This window comes from Podarcis melisellensis (genome assembly GCF_964234715.1).
Source record: "Podarcis melisellensis genome assembly, chromosome: 5".
Lineage (NCBI taxonomy): Eukaryota > Metazoa > Chordata > Lepidosauria > Squamata > Lacertidae > Podarcis > Podarcis melisellensis.
This window is the reverse complement of record NC_138537.1, coordinates 9,394,559-9,409,512: the sequence shown is the minus strand read 5'-3', so window position 1 is coordinate 9,409,512 and position 14,954 is coordinate 9,394,559. Positions and strand designations below refer to the sequence as shown.

The 14,954-nt window shown below is 44.4% G+C and overlaps 1 protein-coding gene across 10 annotated transcripts in view; it reads left to right on the top strand.

Moving 5' to 3' along the window:
- The window catches only part of ATP11B (ATPase phospholipid transporting 11B (putative)), an 84,531-nt gene extending 71,263 nt beyond the window's left edge, over nucleotides 1-13,268 (top strand). For 2 of the 10 annotated variants that reach the window (XM_081910806.1, XM_081910803.1), the window contains 2 exons: nucleotides 3,395-3,528; nucleotides 9,349-13,268. In XM_081910806.1, coding sequence (XP_081766932.1) covers nucleotides 3,395-3,528; nucleotides 9,349-9,382 — 168 coding nt within the window. In that variant the 3' untranslated portion in view covers nucleotides 9,383-13,268. Of the gene's footprint in view, nucleotides 1-541; nucleotides 666-3,394; nucleotides 4,136-7,477 lie in introns of those variants that run through there. The other 8 variants (XM_081910802.1, XM_081910801.1, XM_081910805.1 and 5 more) reach the window with 5 other exon arrangements.
- The last annotated feature ends 1,686 nt before the right edge of the window (nucleotides 13,269-14,954 follow it).

Below are 14,954 nucleotides of genomic sequence, written 5' to 3'. Positions count from 1 at the left end.
TAGCCTTTGACGCATCTCCCCCCACAATTCATCGCAATTTTTACAGCCACCAGCTGTGGAAACTGTAAGGCCAGCCATGCTCAAGGGCCAGTATGCTTCTCTTGGGTCCAATAAAGCAAACGTCTGTAGCCTTGTTGGTCAACACGGCTACCTATCTGTGTCTGTAGCCTTTTTCATGTTACTCGCCATTATTGTGCAAGGTGCTGCACAAAACACGGGGGGTGGCACTCAAGACACCCTGCTTTGCAGGTTACGTCCCCCAGTGGATTAAAGTGCCACAATTGCTGCATTGGTCAAGGACAGAACCAAATATCTTCAGAAAACACTTATGACAGATTGCTGATTAAACATTTGCATCTTCTCTGCTTAATTTTTGTTTTCTGTTCGCTGGCATTTCAGCTTGTGGGTAAGCAAATTGCGTGCACTAGCACCGAGAATGTTGCCCTGAGCGCCTCGTTTACTTGAGTGTAACGGCTGTCTTTATTCCTGTAAAACGGCTGGGTGCTTTATAAGGTCTGTTGCTTTTTGTGTCCTTTTTTAGATGGAAGAAGAAAGGGGTTCAGTCACCCCAGCATGTGATTTTACTGAAGGCAGGCACAGAGGGGAGGACAGCAGGCAACTACTAGCAGATGCTCTTAGGCAGCGAGAGTGACCGTGTGCCCTAGGTAGTACCCGAGTTCTATATCCTAATAATCTAGCTCATCATGAATCAGTTCATCTGTGGTGCTCTTTTCACCATGAAGCACTTTTGACATCTTGGCATGCCTCTGGTTTTGTGTTTTTCCTAACGAACTCGATCACTAATATTGTCACATTGATTTAATTTGGTTTCTTAATTCCATTAAGAACTAATGGGGAGGGGTGGGACGTGCTGCATTTCAGTCTGAAGGTTTTTTTAAAAAGCGTTTTAAGACCACTGATTATATTTAAAGTAGGGATGACTAGTCTTGTGGCCTGGATGTTTTTGAACTCGCAAGTCCCATCAGCCCCAAGTAATATGGTCAGTGTTCAGGAATGATGGGAAGGCCACTTGTTGGTTATCCTCCTCTGAAATGTAGCAGACTTCAGCTAGTTCCTCTTATTTTTGTAGCCTGGTCTACTGCAGGATATCCATAGAAATTTTTTCCCTTCTGAGGTAAGACTTCCTAGGTAGGACCCAAAGAGATCTGTCTGTAGGAGGGCCCATTAGTTTTCTCTTTTTCCTGTAGTCTCTTGGACCTCTCTGAGCACCACTGGAGGGTTGGGGACCCACCAGAGAGGTGGGGTGGGTGGGTATGTGCAAGGAACATGTGGAGAGAGACCTGAAGTGTCCAGGGGCAGTGTTCTCAAATGTAGTAAAATATGTCTTGGCATGTCAAAGTTGGGAGAAGATTGGTTTTATTTTGGCAAGACAGTGGTGACATGGGAGTGAATGGAAGAAAGAGGAGAGAAGGGCATTAAGCTGTCTAATAATAATAATTTTATTATTTATACCCTGCCCATCTGGCTGGGCTTCCCCAGCCACTCTAGGTGGCTCTCAACAGAAAATAAAAAATACGATAAAACGTCAAACATTTAAAAGTTCCCTAAGCAGGGCTGCCTTCAGATGCCTTCTGAAAGTCACATAGTTGTTAATTTCCTTGACATTTGATGAGAGGGTGTTCCACAGGGCGGGTGCCACTACTGAGAAGGCCCTCTGCCTGGTTCCCTGTGACCTTATTTCTCACAGGGAGGGAACCACCAGAAGGCCCTTGGAGCTGGACCTCAGTGTCTGGGCTGAACGATGGGGTTGGAAATGCTCCATCAGGTATACTGGACTGAGACCGTTTAGGGCAGGGGTGTGAAGACTTTAGGCTTCTGAGTCTTACAGTCGAAAATGGCTGTTTAAGTGCCAGCGATAAGCTTCAATTCAATTGACAATTGCATTGTTTGTGAGATTTCTAATATGGTTTTGAAGTTGTACAAAAAGTTGTGACACTTCTGACATGGGTTTCAGCTAAGATGTTCAACCGTGTATGTAATTGTTGCTTTCCCCCTCACTAACCATTTGGGGGTGTTTTTTTGGGGGGGGGAGTCCTCAGTGCCTTTCTTCCCGCTAGCCGGTTTCATACTAACTAATAAGACAAGCCTACTTTTTTGTTGTTCATTTCAGCTTGAATGCCCCGCTGCTTGTTTACCCTTTGTGCTATTGGTGGTTGTTAATGTTACTACTTTAAACATGTTTTTCCCCCTCCTTTACCCAGCTCTGTCTCCCCAAACTCCCTAAATCAAGTGGAAATAATTTTATTCATTGGTATTTGTACCACACACTTCCTCCAAGGAGCTCCAGTCACCTGCCTTCTCAGGTTTAGCACCTTGACGCCACATAAGAAAACGGATGTCCCTTTGTTTGCTTCTCGATAAAAACCATCCCTGCTGTCACGGTAGCAGCAGCAGCAGCTGTTGGCTGGATGTCAGGCATATGCCAATTCAAAATGGTTTCCCTGTCGTTTCCTTTTATTTCTCTCCATTTACGCAGCCACAGAAGTGATTCCCACTTGCGGAGTTCAAGCCCAGCAGGTCAATGATACTTTGTCAGTAGGTTGCCGAGTCAAAGCTGCTTTTGACCTTATGGGCACTGCTGGAAAGTGGGAAAGGCAACAATGGGGGCAAAAGTATGGTCTGGGTTAGGCCAGTGAGACCTAAAGAGAAAGCAGAAATAGCTAGTGGGGCACCATGGGTCAGGGACGAGGGGTGAGTATCCTGGGTCCCAGACCTTGTAGCTAATCTTGTTGTTTTGGTTTCCCGTTTTGGATCTAGTGACAAAGAAAGTGCTCTCATTAATGGCAAGGTGTCCAGGTTTTAAATCAGGGGTCAGCAACCTTTTTCAGCTGTGGGCCGGTCCACCATCCCTCAGACCATGCGGTGGGCCGGACTATATTTTGAAAATAAATAAATAAACGAATTCCTATGCCCCACAAATAACCCAGAGGATGCATTTTAAATAAAAGCACACATTCTACTCATAAAAACACCAGGCAGGCTCCACAAATAACCCAGAGATGCATTTTAAATAAAAGGCCACATTCTACTCATGTAAAAACACGCTGATTCCCGGACCATCCGCAGGCCGGATTGAGAAGGCAATTGGGCCACATCTGGCCCCCGGGCCTTAGGTTGCCTACCCCTGTTTTAAATGGTGCCCCATCACTGCTGCACCTCCATTATACTGAATTGCCCAACATAAGTTTACAGGATCTGCAAGAAGGATGCATGTAGGCTAGCTCATACGTATTGCGTTCATGCTCCTAAGAGTTGTGTTGCTTCCCCCCTTTTTTTTCTCTAAAGAGGTTTGTGACCTGTAATAGCAAAGAAAGGAAAAAAAGAAAAGGAATCTGATACGCTGATCTCTCCTTTGTCTTCCCCACCCCCTCAGCTTACTGAGACAAGTGCAGGTATCAACTGCTTGGACTCCATGTGCTGCTTCTCGGATGGAGAAACAGCATGTGCGCCTCTTAGAAGAATGCTGGAGCGAGTGATGGGGAGCTGCAGCCCAACGCGAATCAACAGGTGTGGAATTTCTCTCAATTGCCTTTGCTGCCGACGGTTCTCTTATAAACTGGAGCACGACGAGCCGGCGGCTGTAGATGTCTAAGGAAAGGCAGGAGGCGCTCCTTGTAGGGCCCACCCCCCTTTTTAATTTTTGGATCTCAAAAGATCAGTGTTTCTGCTTCTCCTGGAAGCCCTTTCAGTGGAGCGCAAGAAAGAAAGCTGCCTTTGTATTGGTCTTTTGTTCCGAGAACTTCCTGAATTTTCCCCGCGACGTCGTCCGATCCAGCAGCTGCAGTGTGCCTAGAGCGGCTTTAACATACGCATGAAGCTGCCCATGAGCCGGGGCTCCCCTGCTCTCTGCAATACCAAGAAGTGATCCGAGTGCATTTGCCAGGGAGCAGAAGAGAGGAGCTTCTGCTCATGCCAAGCTTTGTGCGTGTGCCGCAGTCCAAAAAAAGCTCCGTTTTTTCCTTCTCCTTTTCTTGTGTGCATATATCAATGTGATTTCCCCCCTCCTCCTCTCTTGCCTTGTATTTCCTTTTCCTCAAAATCTGATCACTGTCCTGATTTATTCCCCTGATTTAGCTCTTCCTTGTGTTCGCAAATTAGAAAACGGTTTGTGCAATCCCTTGTTTGTTCAGTGTCTGTCTGCTCACTAGTCATATATTGCAGTGTCTGATTCTAGTTATACAAAGGTTGCATTTTCTCCCCTGAAATATAACTTCCTCTGCAAATGTAAAAGGAACGCTTTGGGGAGGGTGTTATTTTATTTTGGGGCTTTTATTTGTTCATTGGCAGTGTTTTGTTTTTTTAAAAAAATACTTTTAAAACAACATGGAACAGGAGTTTTATATACGTACAATTGAATAGCAAAACTTGACGGAGCCAAAGCAGCTCAAAATAACAGTTTTTAAATTTTCGGGACTTTTCTACTTCTACCTGCAATACATGCCATTCAGAAATCAGTGCTAAATGTTCTTTCAGTTGTAGATACCTATTTTTTATTATTTTAAAAAAAGCAGTATATCCAATAGAGCCCATATAAATATCCTTGACAAGCACGGTTATGTTTGGAACCGTTTTAGAACAGCAAATTTTAGAATCTGCAGAATTTGTCTGCAACTTCGTCCTTCTGCTGAAACTAGGGTAGCCGGGAGGAAACAGCGTGACACAAACACAGAGAAATATTTGTGGGGTAGAAAATCACCTGTTGCAGCTGAGTTTCTTCTAACACCTCCGATTGATAACCACGTTCTGGAAAATCATAGCCACTTCACTCCCTCTCCGGCCCTGCGGCCACCGTACTACTCGGAGCTAAACCATGGATAGACCTAGAGTTACGTGCAAATCTGGCTCGCGTGCCAACATGCCACGAGCGGCTACTCAAGGGGGAAAAATTGCCTGTTGCAGCTCATGGTTTTCTGGAAGTGAGACAAACTATGAACACAGATTCTCATGCAAGGCAAGAGTGTGCAGCCGTGGTTTAGCTCTCAGTAGCAGCAGCAGCAAGACTGGGAGGTGGAGCGAAGCTTTCTTGTTCTCGCTAAGCCATCGTTGGGTTTAGTGTTATATGCAAACCAGGCCAATATCACAAAGGTTCTGGCTATGCATGGTGTTCACAAAAGGTAGGTATAATCTGCTTCATGTTCAACTTTGGCTAACAATTCTGATGGTTTTTGCTTTTGTTTCTGCATCATCTATAAGTGTATGGCCAGCATGGTGTGACTAAAGTCTCCTATTTGACAGAATAGTACCCTCTCGAACTTACCATGCATCTTAAAAAGCAATCCGAGAACATGACTTGGCACCATCGCAGCACACCCTGCAACATTTTCTGTTTTGGTTTTAAATTCTGCTGAAATAATTTGGTTTAGATCAGCCTTTCTCAACCTGTGGGTCCCCAGATGATGTTGGACTACAACTCCCATCACCCCTAGCTAGCAAGGCCAGAGCCCAGGGATGATGGGAGTTGTAGTCCAACAACATCCGGGGACCCACAAGTTGGGAACCGCTGCTTTAGATCATCACTTGAAAGAGACTTAATAATTTTCCTGGCCCAGTTTTACTTTGTAAATTGCACAGCACAGTTCCTCAGACAGTTTGGAGTTGTAGCTCGCCTCTTCACCAAGATTATCCTGCAGCAATTGTAGAGTAAAAGTTGATTCCCTAAAATCATGGATTTAGAGCAGTTGTGCTCTAGACACGGAGTAGATGTTGTGCAAATCACTGTGATCTGAGACGGACAGGACAGTATCAGTCTTCAGTATTTCTTCCCCGAATCTATCGGAGCACTGAGATGTGCACCCAGAATAAACTCTTGGGTACCTGGAGTCCTCATTCACTTTCCTGAAAGGCTGCAGAGCATGTATTCAGATCAGCTGCTGCACTGGGAATGAATGGGGAACCTGTTCTTAGCAGGTGGGCCTCAGTGTCTGTCCTGAGTCATTGGACCAGGGTGAAATAAGTAAGCTTAGTGACAGTAGACTCGCCATGTGCTTATGACTGATAACACTTTGGGTGTGAGCTGAGAACTTTCTAGTTATCTGAAACACACATCTTCAGGCTCTGTTTTCCATATGATTGGTAGTATAGGTAGAACATCTGTTTCAGCCATTTCAGTTATCCACTTCCAGTATTACAATTTTTCCACTTGGCCAACAGTATCCATCAAGTCTCTTGACTTACCCATGCTAACAATTTACCTGGTTTATTGGCTCGAAGACATTGTGTGACACCCATGATTACCAGCACTGAATATTCTGTCAAATAAGAGGACTGGAATGTGAAATCAGTACCTGGTGACATTCTGAATGGGAATGCTTTTGTTTCATCTAATGGTGTTAAATGCTTGGAGTGAAGGGGAAATGGGTACAGCACATGAAATCCTCTTTTAACGCTTTAAAATTAAAGTATTATTTCTATTCTGAGCTTTCATTGATTTTTCAAAACAAGAATCTGTGCATGACTTTTCTAAGTTGCCAAAATATGTTGCTCGTCTGTCTTCCATCAATCAAACTGTTCGTCATTGCATTAGTCACTCAAGTGCTGAATCGTGTGGTTTTATTAATGATACATGTTCACAGCTACTTCCTCAAGATATTTCAGATAGCTGGGATGGAGATGGATGTTTCCATTATTATTTATTTTTGGTTTTTGTTCCGAATGTGTGTGGGTTTTTTTAACTTCCCAATCAGTACCTGTGCTCATTTACACCTTTCTCCCGAAATACATGTGGCACAATTGCATGCCACTAATACGCATCTTTAACAAAGGTTTCGCGCTCCTTCCAATGAGAGGAAAACATTCCACAATGACTAGACGATCCTGCTCTTCACTGCATGCCACGAGTGACTAACCTATGGCCCCTTCCATATGTTGACTTGCAATTCTCATTGGCCCCATCAAGCGTGGCCAATTGTCAGGGATGGTGGATATTGTTCTGGGGGGCCATAGGTTAGCCACCTCTAGTGCATGATAAGCAGCAGTTCCCCTGTAGGCAATCCTGAGAATCCTCCACAGGAGTTGGGTTCCGAATCATGGCCACTACATGAAAACAAGCCCCATATGTGTAAAGGGGCATAATTGTTTACATAATTATGAGCTAGTAATAGGGGTGCTTCTAACATGAAACTTTTCTCCATTTTTCTGGGGAATGTTCTGCATCTCTGTTGATCACATCCAAAATGTTACAAAGCCCGGATTTGAAACCCAGGGCCCTTCCAGATGATGCCCATGATCATCCCTGGTCATTGGCCGTGCTGGCTGGAGCTCATGGGAGTTGGAGTCCAGCAACTTCTGGAAGGCCTCCCTGTTTTTAAACTATTCACACCAGAGGGGGAAACATAGACCCTTGGCTCGCTTCCGTTTGCTTTTTTTTTAAATCTTTTAAAAATCCCCCTCCCCACTTTTTTCCAAACAGAAATTCACATTTCCAGTCAGCAAAACTTCTTTCTTATTGTTACTTTAGATCATGGAGCTCTACGGAACCCTTCTATACCAACGACCGAAGCATCTTGACGTTGTCCACCATGGACTCAATCATATGTTGAGACTTTTCTCAGTGTCTTTTGGAAATCCATAAGTTTGCTAGCTTACAAACAGATTCCGTAGCGTACCATTGGTTTAGCAAATCTGCTACCCACCACTCACTCCCAATTTTTTTTTAAAGAAAAGTATTTTTGTCCTGGAATGTCTCTTGTTTCCCCCCAAATTGTTGCAGAAGATTTAAGGAGATTTTCCTCTGGGTTCCATGCCAAACAGCCTGGGTGGAATAGTTTGCATTTCATTTGAATGTCGCTGGAAAGCAGTTATGGGTTGTCCTACTATAAGAATATTGATTTTGAAGGTTCCAGATTATCATTTGCAACGAACCATGTTGAAAATGCCATTTAATGGATCTGAAGCCTATTGGCATTCTTCAGATGGATACTCTTGGTTTTCCATGATCGAGTCAATCAACAACAATATGTTGGAATTACTTTAAAAGGAAAGATGTGGTTTGATTTGCTGTCCAGAGATCCGTAATCTTAAGAAGATAATCAAGATAGGACGTTGCTAGCACTATTAATGTGGTAGCTCCAACATCTCCACAAATTGAGAACTCAATATTTGTCATACCCTTGTTAGACTACCTGGAAGTTTTGAACATGGAAAATCACAGCAAAGTGTTGTTGAATGAATAATCGTTTTGTTCCCCAGGCATGCATGAACAGGGGGCTGCTTTTTTGTACACATTCCCCCCCTCCATATATTTATTTAGTAATGTTATCCTCTTAATAGGAGAGCACTTTTAAGCAGTCAATTATTCTCCCGGTTTTTGCAGGGACTGCAGACTTAGTGGCAGCCCTTTTATGAATCCCGTATCACCCCTGTGCAGGAGTTCACATTTCAAAATGCAACCCCTGTGCAAATTGCTCACATGTCCACTGCAGTTTCCTTTTTGAGCCAAGCAGGTCATGAGCGACACAGAGAAGAGCATCTTCTTCCTGGTGGAGGAAAACAACAATGCGTAAAATGAGGCCATTGTGTTTCGTTTCCGTATCGGGGCTCAACTGCATTGAGTGCCATGAGCTCATGACACCCTTCGTCTTTTGCCAGGCACCAGTGGGGTTGCTGCTCTCACCAGCCACGCGCCACTATAAATGTCCACTTTGGAAGTGTCATTGCTTTTCCCACCATGCTGCTTCTGAAGGCAGCCTTAACTAACTGTGTCGGTGGCTGCTTCCAAAAATGCAGCAAGCCTCGAAGAACTCCGTTCCGTGTTTGGATCTCATCGCGTTGACCTCTGTGTTGGGTCCTCTGCTTGCAGACGCTGTCATTTCTAGGAATGTCTGCAAGTGTTTTTTGCCACAAGTTCATGTTTTCCTTAGAAGGGAGGGGTATTCAATATACGCCAGCAGCGCTCTGGCACAGCTCCCATTCATTTCAGTTTAGATGCGCAAAGGAAGGCAGGCGTTCCCGCTGGATGACACCCCTTGTGATCAGATAGCTGCTGTTTGCATAAGTGATTTTGTCTCCATTTTTTCTCCTTATTCAGTCCATTTTGTCAGTGACATAAACCACTAATTCATACATGCTGTTGCCCTCCTGGTTTTTCATTTCATCTTCTCATCTCATCTTTTCAGGCAAAAGGTTAGAAAAGGCATCAGGCTTGACAAATAATCAAGCTCCAAGCATTTATTGAAATGTATAACTTAAGTTACTTTTTTAAAAAAAGAGTGTTTGAAGAGTTAGATTTTTAAATACTTTTGTCCACAGTTGCGCAATTTGAAGAGTGATTGACTTCATTTTTTCAAAACTTCCCATTTCTCCCTCCTCTCTCTCTCCTCCCCTCCTCAGTGTATGTAAGGGCGCAGAAGAAGCATGTATTTAAACAAATTCAGGAAGAGTATAAGAGTCCATCTGTCCAAGCCCAGGTATAATTTTTTTTCTGAGGGGAAAAAGCAAAGTCAGAGAAGATTTATTTCATTGTACCATTTGTTTTGTGCATGATAAACAGGACCTGGGGCAAATGGAAGCAGAGCTAATATATTTTGTATTGGACCACAGATGCTTTTATAATTTTATCTTTTAAAAAAAAAAAATAATGTTTGTGCATTTTGTTTTCTTGGTCTGATTAGTTCTAGGTTCAGCCATAGGCCGAACAAAATGAATCAAGTGTGAAATTCATGAATTATAACATATTTGTACCTGTTAAGACCAGCCAGGAAAAGTAGAGTGGGCCCATTTTCCTGCTTTACTGATTTTAGGTAAGGGGTAAGTTCTGTTAAGTCTCTCTAGTTCACGGAATACACACAAGGAAACCTAGTGTCAAATTAGCGTTGCGTATTGCCGACCCCCTGGAAGAATCTGAACTGCAAAATCCCAGTTCAGCAGTCAAATGTTCATACAAGATTCCCAGTCCAAAACCCTGCGAAGAGGCATGATGTACCGACAGGGCCGTCTTCATTCATATAATTGTGGAAGCCTTCACCATGGTAGGAACTCTGCAAAAACGTTGGCAACGGAGAACGGCATCTGCATCAAACCCTTGACTTTGCTCCTTAGGATTGCTAGATGGGGCTTCTGGAGGTACTCAAGTGACTCAGAAAGCCATCTCTCTTACAGAGTGTGAGATTGTGCATATAGCCTCATGCTGTCTGGCACAGTCCTGCGCAGAACAAGCCAACATGGATTGTCCTCTACCTTCCAGGCAGCTCTGTGTTCAAGTTGGCCAAGTCCATTCTTTCTTCCAACCCCAGTCTGCACATGGCCAGGTTTGTGGCATCCCCATTCATAGTGGGGTGTGCCTTTTCTAAATGCCACACATTGATTGTGGAGCATGTTCCCTGCTCTCCACATTGGTGTTGGTGTGGGAGTGGTTCTGGGAAGGGTTTTGCGGCTGTCTTTTTGCGACTTGCATCTGTTGTATTTTGGCATTGCTGACAAGCTTGCTGCTGCTGCCCCAAATGTTACCCTCAACAGAAAATATTGGGATGTATCTGGCTCAAAAGCAACAGAAGAGAATCCTCCTCTCACAGTAACCTTTGACAATTGGGCCTTGTTTATCATGAGAACAGGCGTAAGGAACGTCCAGCTCCCTCGAGCCCTATACAAAATGGCCAGTGGTCTGGAATGATGGTGGTTGTAGTCCACTAACATGGGGCAGGCCATGAGTTCTTCACCCATGGCTTGGAGAGTACAATGTGGAGAGGAGACTTAAATGCCCATGGAAATCAGGTGTTTAGGTCCCCTTGTTTAGAACCAGTTCAGACTTTTCCACAAAGGGGGACTTGGGCATCCTCAGAAGTTCAGCTGTTGGGAGAAAGAAACTCCTAATGACAACAGACAAGAAATAGGCTTGGGACTCAGGGACTCAGTGGGTCAGGCATCTCCTACATGCAGCTCTATTTGCAATACTTTGGGGGTATCTGCAGAGCCCCAAGGAGTCTACTTATTTCCAAATACTATAGAGTTTTGTCTACTTAAAACATGCTATGCATATTTAAGGATGTTTGGAGATTTGCGGGAGGGGGCATTGTACCAAAAACACTCCCTGCAAAGTCCCGTTGCCTTCAGTGGGCCTGCACAGCCTCTGCCCATGTAAAGTTTCAGCGGTATCGCCCTGTGTGAAGCTGCATTTTGTAGTGCTAAACATTGCTCAGCCATTGAAAGAAGGTAAGGTAAAGGTAAAGGTACCCCTGCCCGTACGGGCCAGTCTTGCCAGACTCTAGGTTTGTGCGCTCATCTCACTCTATAGGCCGGGAGCCAGCGCTGTCCGCAGACACTTCTGGGTCACGTGGCCAGCGTGACAAGCTGCATCTGGCAAGCCAGCGCAGCACACGGAACGCTGTTTACCTTCCCGCTGGTAAGCGGTCCCTATTTATCTACTTGCACCCGGGGGTGCTTTCAAACTGCTAGGTTGGCAGGTGCTGGGACCGAACGACGGAAGCGCACCCCGCCGCGGGGATTTGAACCGCCGACCATGCGATCGGCAAGTCCTAGGCGCTGAGGTTTTACCCACAGCGCCACCTGCGTCCCTGAAAGAAGGTAGTCTGAAACATTCTTTTGACCTGCCCCCCCCCCAGTTTTTAAGTCTGAATAGAATCTCTCTTTAAAATTCCAAATTTGATTGCTTTGTGAACTTCACTTTCCAAGTGTATCTAACATGCAATCAGTAGAACATTTGTATATTGAAATCTCTATATATATCATGCAGGAATGACTTAAATGCCCAATAGGAAAAGCTGGGGGAAAGCAGCCAGGAGCTGGAGTTCAGGTAGCTCAAGTGTAGAGACCTTGTTTTGAACGCAGAATGTTCCAAGTTTAGGCCCTGGCGTCAACTGGCTTTGAAACACTTTGGACTGAACCCCGAAGAGCTGCCAACCAGTGTAGACTACTGAGCTAGATGGGCTAGGGAGTTGATGCATAGTGGCTTCCTGTAACACATACCCATTGTCATAAAGATGCTGCGGAAACCTGCTGTGGCTCCGCTCCCTAAAATCCCAGGGATTGCAATTGGGTGCAGGTACTACACATTTGCCAACACTTACAGAACTTCCAGGGTTCCCCAGGGATAAGGAATGCACACCCAAACTTCTGCAGTGTAGACTGGCTTGAGGAGGGACGTTTGTGTTAAACCCGGGCCCCACATTGAGAAATGTGACTAACGCTGGACCCTGGAAATGTTGAAGGACTGACTACAAGTAGATCCTGTGTGCTTATTATGGAGCAATGCCAACAATAATTTGGTGGCAGACACAACTATGGCCATCTTTATCCTTTTTGCCATGTGTCATGTAAATGCGTTGAACCTCTGTAACAGCTGATGGACAGTAGAATGATAAGTGACTGAGAAGGGCCCAGAGACATATTAGGAAGTATGCAGGCTGTGCTTTCCTTCACTTGGCATCCTCTTGTTGAAGTACCACATGCAGTGGCCGGAGGCCACCAAGTTGGAGAAAAATCACTGCAAAGGGATGGTTGATCATGCTCAAACCTCCTGTCTCTTAGCTCCACTGTGCATGGTGGACTTTTGTAGCAGAGTGAACTTGGATAGGATTGTGCTGTAATTCGGCCTCACTAAAATCAATGGGGGGGGGGCAGGTAAAACACAGCTCATAATCTCCGTCTTGGGGCAGAATTTAGGTTTTTAATGAGATCCCGTGCGACAGATAGTGCTTGTTGTATGTGTACTCACCATTTTCAACAAGAATTGCCATTTCAGAGAAAGCCTATTTTGTTACTTAGCTGCAGGATTAAATATTTACTGACTTGTGCTTTTTTTAAAGAAGCTGGGAAATACTTTATTTTTAAAACGAGGGTGGTTTCAGGTATGAGACATTATTCTTACTATGCCAAAGACTGCGCTTCATCAAACATGCTTGATTCAAGGTCCTGCAAATTGGTCCTCCTTCATGAAGAAACAGCAAGCCCTCTAGATTCTCAGTTGTGGACAAGCCCGGTGGGGTGCACTGCTCTCAGGGTTTGAAAAGGCCCCTGCATGGTGCCGTTGGAAGCAGCACCGAATGCAGCCCCACCTTAGCTGTTTGAAACTGTGCAGGAGGGACGTTAAAGCAGCATTGCCTGTTGGGAAACCAGAGCAATAATAGGTACCAAGTAATCTTGACCCCGGGCACTGTGGCCACCTCTACCATCGTTTTTAGATCCTCTGTGGAAACAGAGTTTAATATAGCGTGCTGACCGTACTGCTATGTCAATAGGTTGTTCTACAAAAGTTTATGGAAATTATATTTATTGAATAAATCTTTTGACTTTTATGCCACTTGTCTTGTCTTCACTACTTGAGAATGGGTGCTTAAGGATTTGAGGGTGAGGAATTGCATGTTTTAGTGCATTCTGCAAATTGTCTGTGCACAGGTAGAGAAAGGAAAAAGGTTTGCAGCTCAGCAACTCTGCTATCCACCTGCCATTTTTTAAAAGAAAAAGCAAGGAGTTCAAATAGAAGGTGGCAGCTTTTTCCAGTGTTTTGTGTGTTTCATTGCGCTTCCACAGTAGGGATGAGGCTTCAGTAGCCTCTCATTTGAATCCAAGGGCCCTTCAAACTTTTTTATTCTAACACCTGGAGGGCCACAGCTCCCCATCGTTACTCTGCATATTTTAACGCATTGGTTTAGATTCTTGTTTAGTCCCATTAAAAGGGCTGCAATATTTGCAAGCTTTACCATAATAGCAGCTAGTGTTAACACGCACTCATTCACCCATTGAACAATAACCCATTATCTGTTGTTTGTTACCTTACACTGTCGGGTCTACAATTAAAATAACAAGCTAAAAAAACCTAAACCTGTTATACAGTGCTTTATATTTACATGAATAATCCACCACAGCAAATAGCCATGGCTTATATTGTACTTTTCATCGAAGAAGAAAAATAGGGCCAGCACATACCAACCTGCCTGCCCAAAGCTGAAATTGCTATACAACCACAAAGGCAGCTGCAAGGTGTAGCAGTGTAGCAAGCATTGCAAATGATGCTCTTGAATTACTCAGTTTGGACTCCTGAGCACCCGCTGTCACGCTGCGCTAGGAAGAGATTGAGGTGACCTCTTGGGATACTCAAGCGCAGGGATAAAAACCTTCGTTTCATCCAAGGGAAACTCTCAGGCCGAGTGCTGGTGGCTGGCACATGAAGCTGGCAGCGGGCAAGGCCCTGCAATGCAGTCTCCATTTCCCCCTTCCTTGCCATCCACATGAAATTAGGCTGGGGGGGGGGGTGTGTGTTCTAAATATCTAGCGAATGGAGAGTTGGCTCACAAGCACCTAAGCATCAATATAGTAATCGCAAATTGGGGGAAGCCAAGAAATTGAAACTTTGTGTACCATACTTGGAAGTTGATGATTTTGTAACACTACACTGCTGATAAAAGGTTTTTTTCCCCAGATGAGATCTGGACCTCAGTTCTTCACTAGATTCCAGAGAGGACAACATGTGTAAAGAATCTTAACAACTCCTACAAGTGTTTATTCAGAGGTATGGAGTTTGGTGCATAGGGTGGCAACCTTACCGCCACGTCAATTCTAGGTGTACACCCAGAATATAAATATAAATGCATGTAGCACGTAGGTGCATTCACTAAGAAGCCATGGAGAGTTTATACTCGCGGCACAATCGAGGGCAAAATCGAGGTCTGCCTCTGTGTAATGTGTAAAACGTTCCTAAGTTAACCTGCTCCTCTTGCTCAAGAGAGCCCTCTGGAAATTCCCATCACATCTTGAAAACAAGACCCGTAAGAAAAGTTAACTTAAAGCTTTTAAAGCTATATGAATCGCCTTTTAACTTATTCAAATGGATTTTCATCAGAGAACAGTTTTAAGAAATAAGTTACTTTATTTAACAGGTTGTTCAAGAGACAAATGCTGTAGCTTTTGGACCAACCACATTAAACATGGAGGTTCCTCAGTCTCTCTCCCCCACCCGCCCCAAGTAATCTCAAAGCAATGTG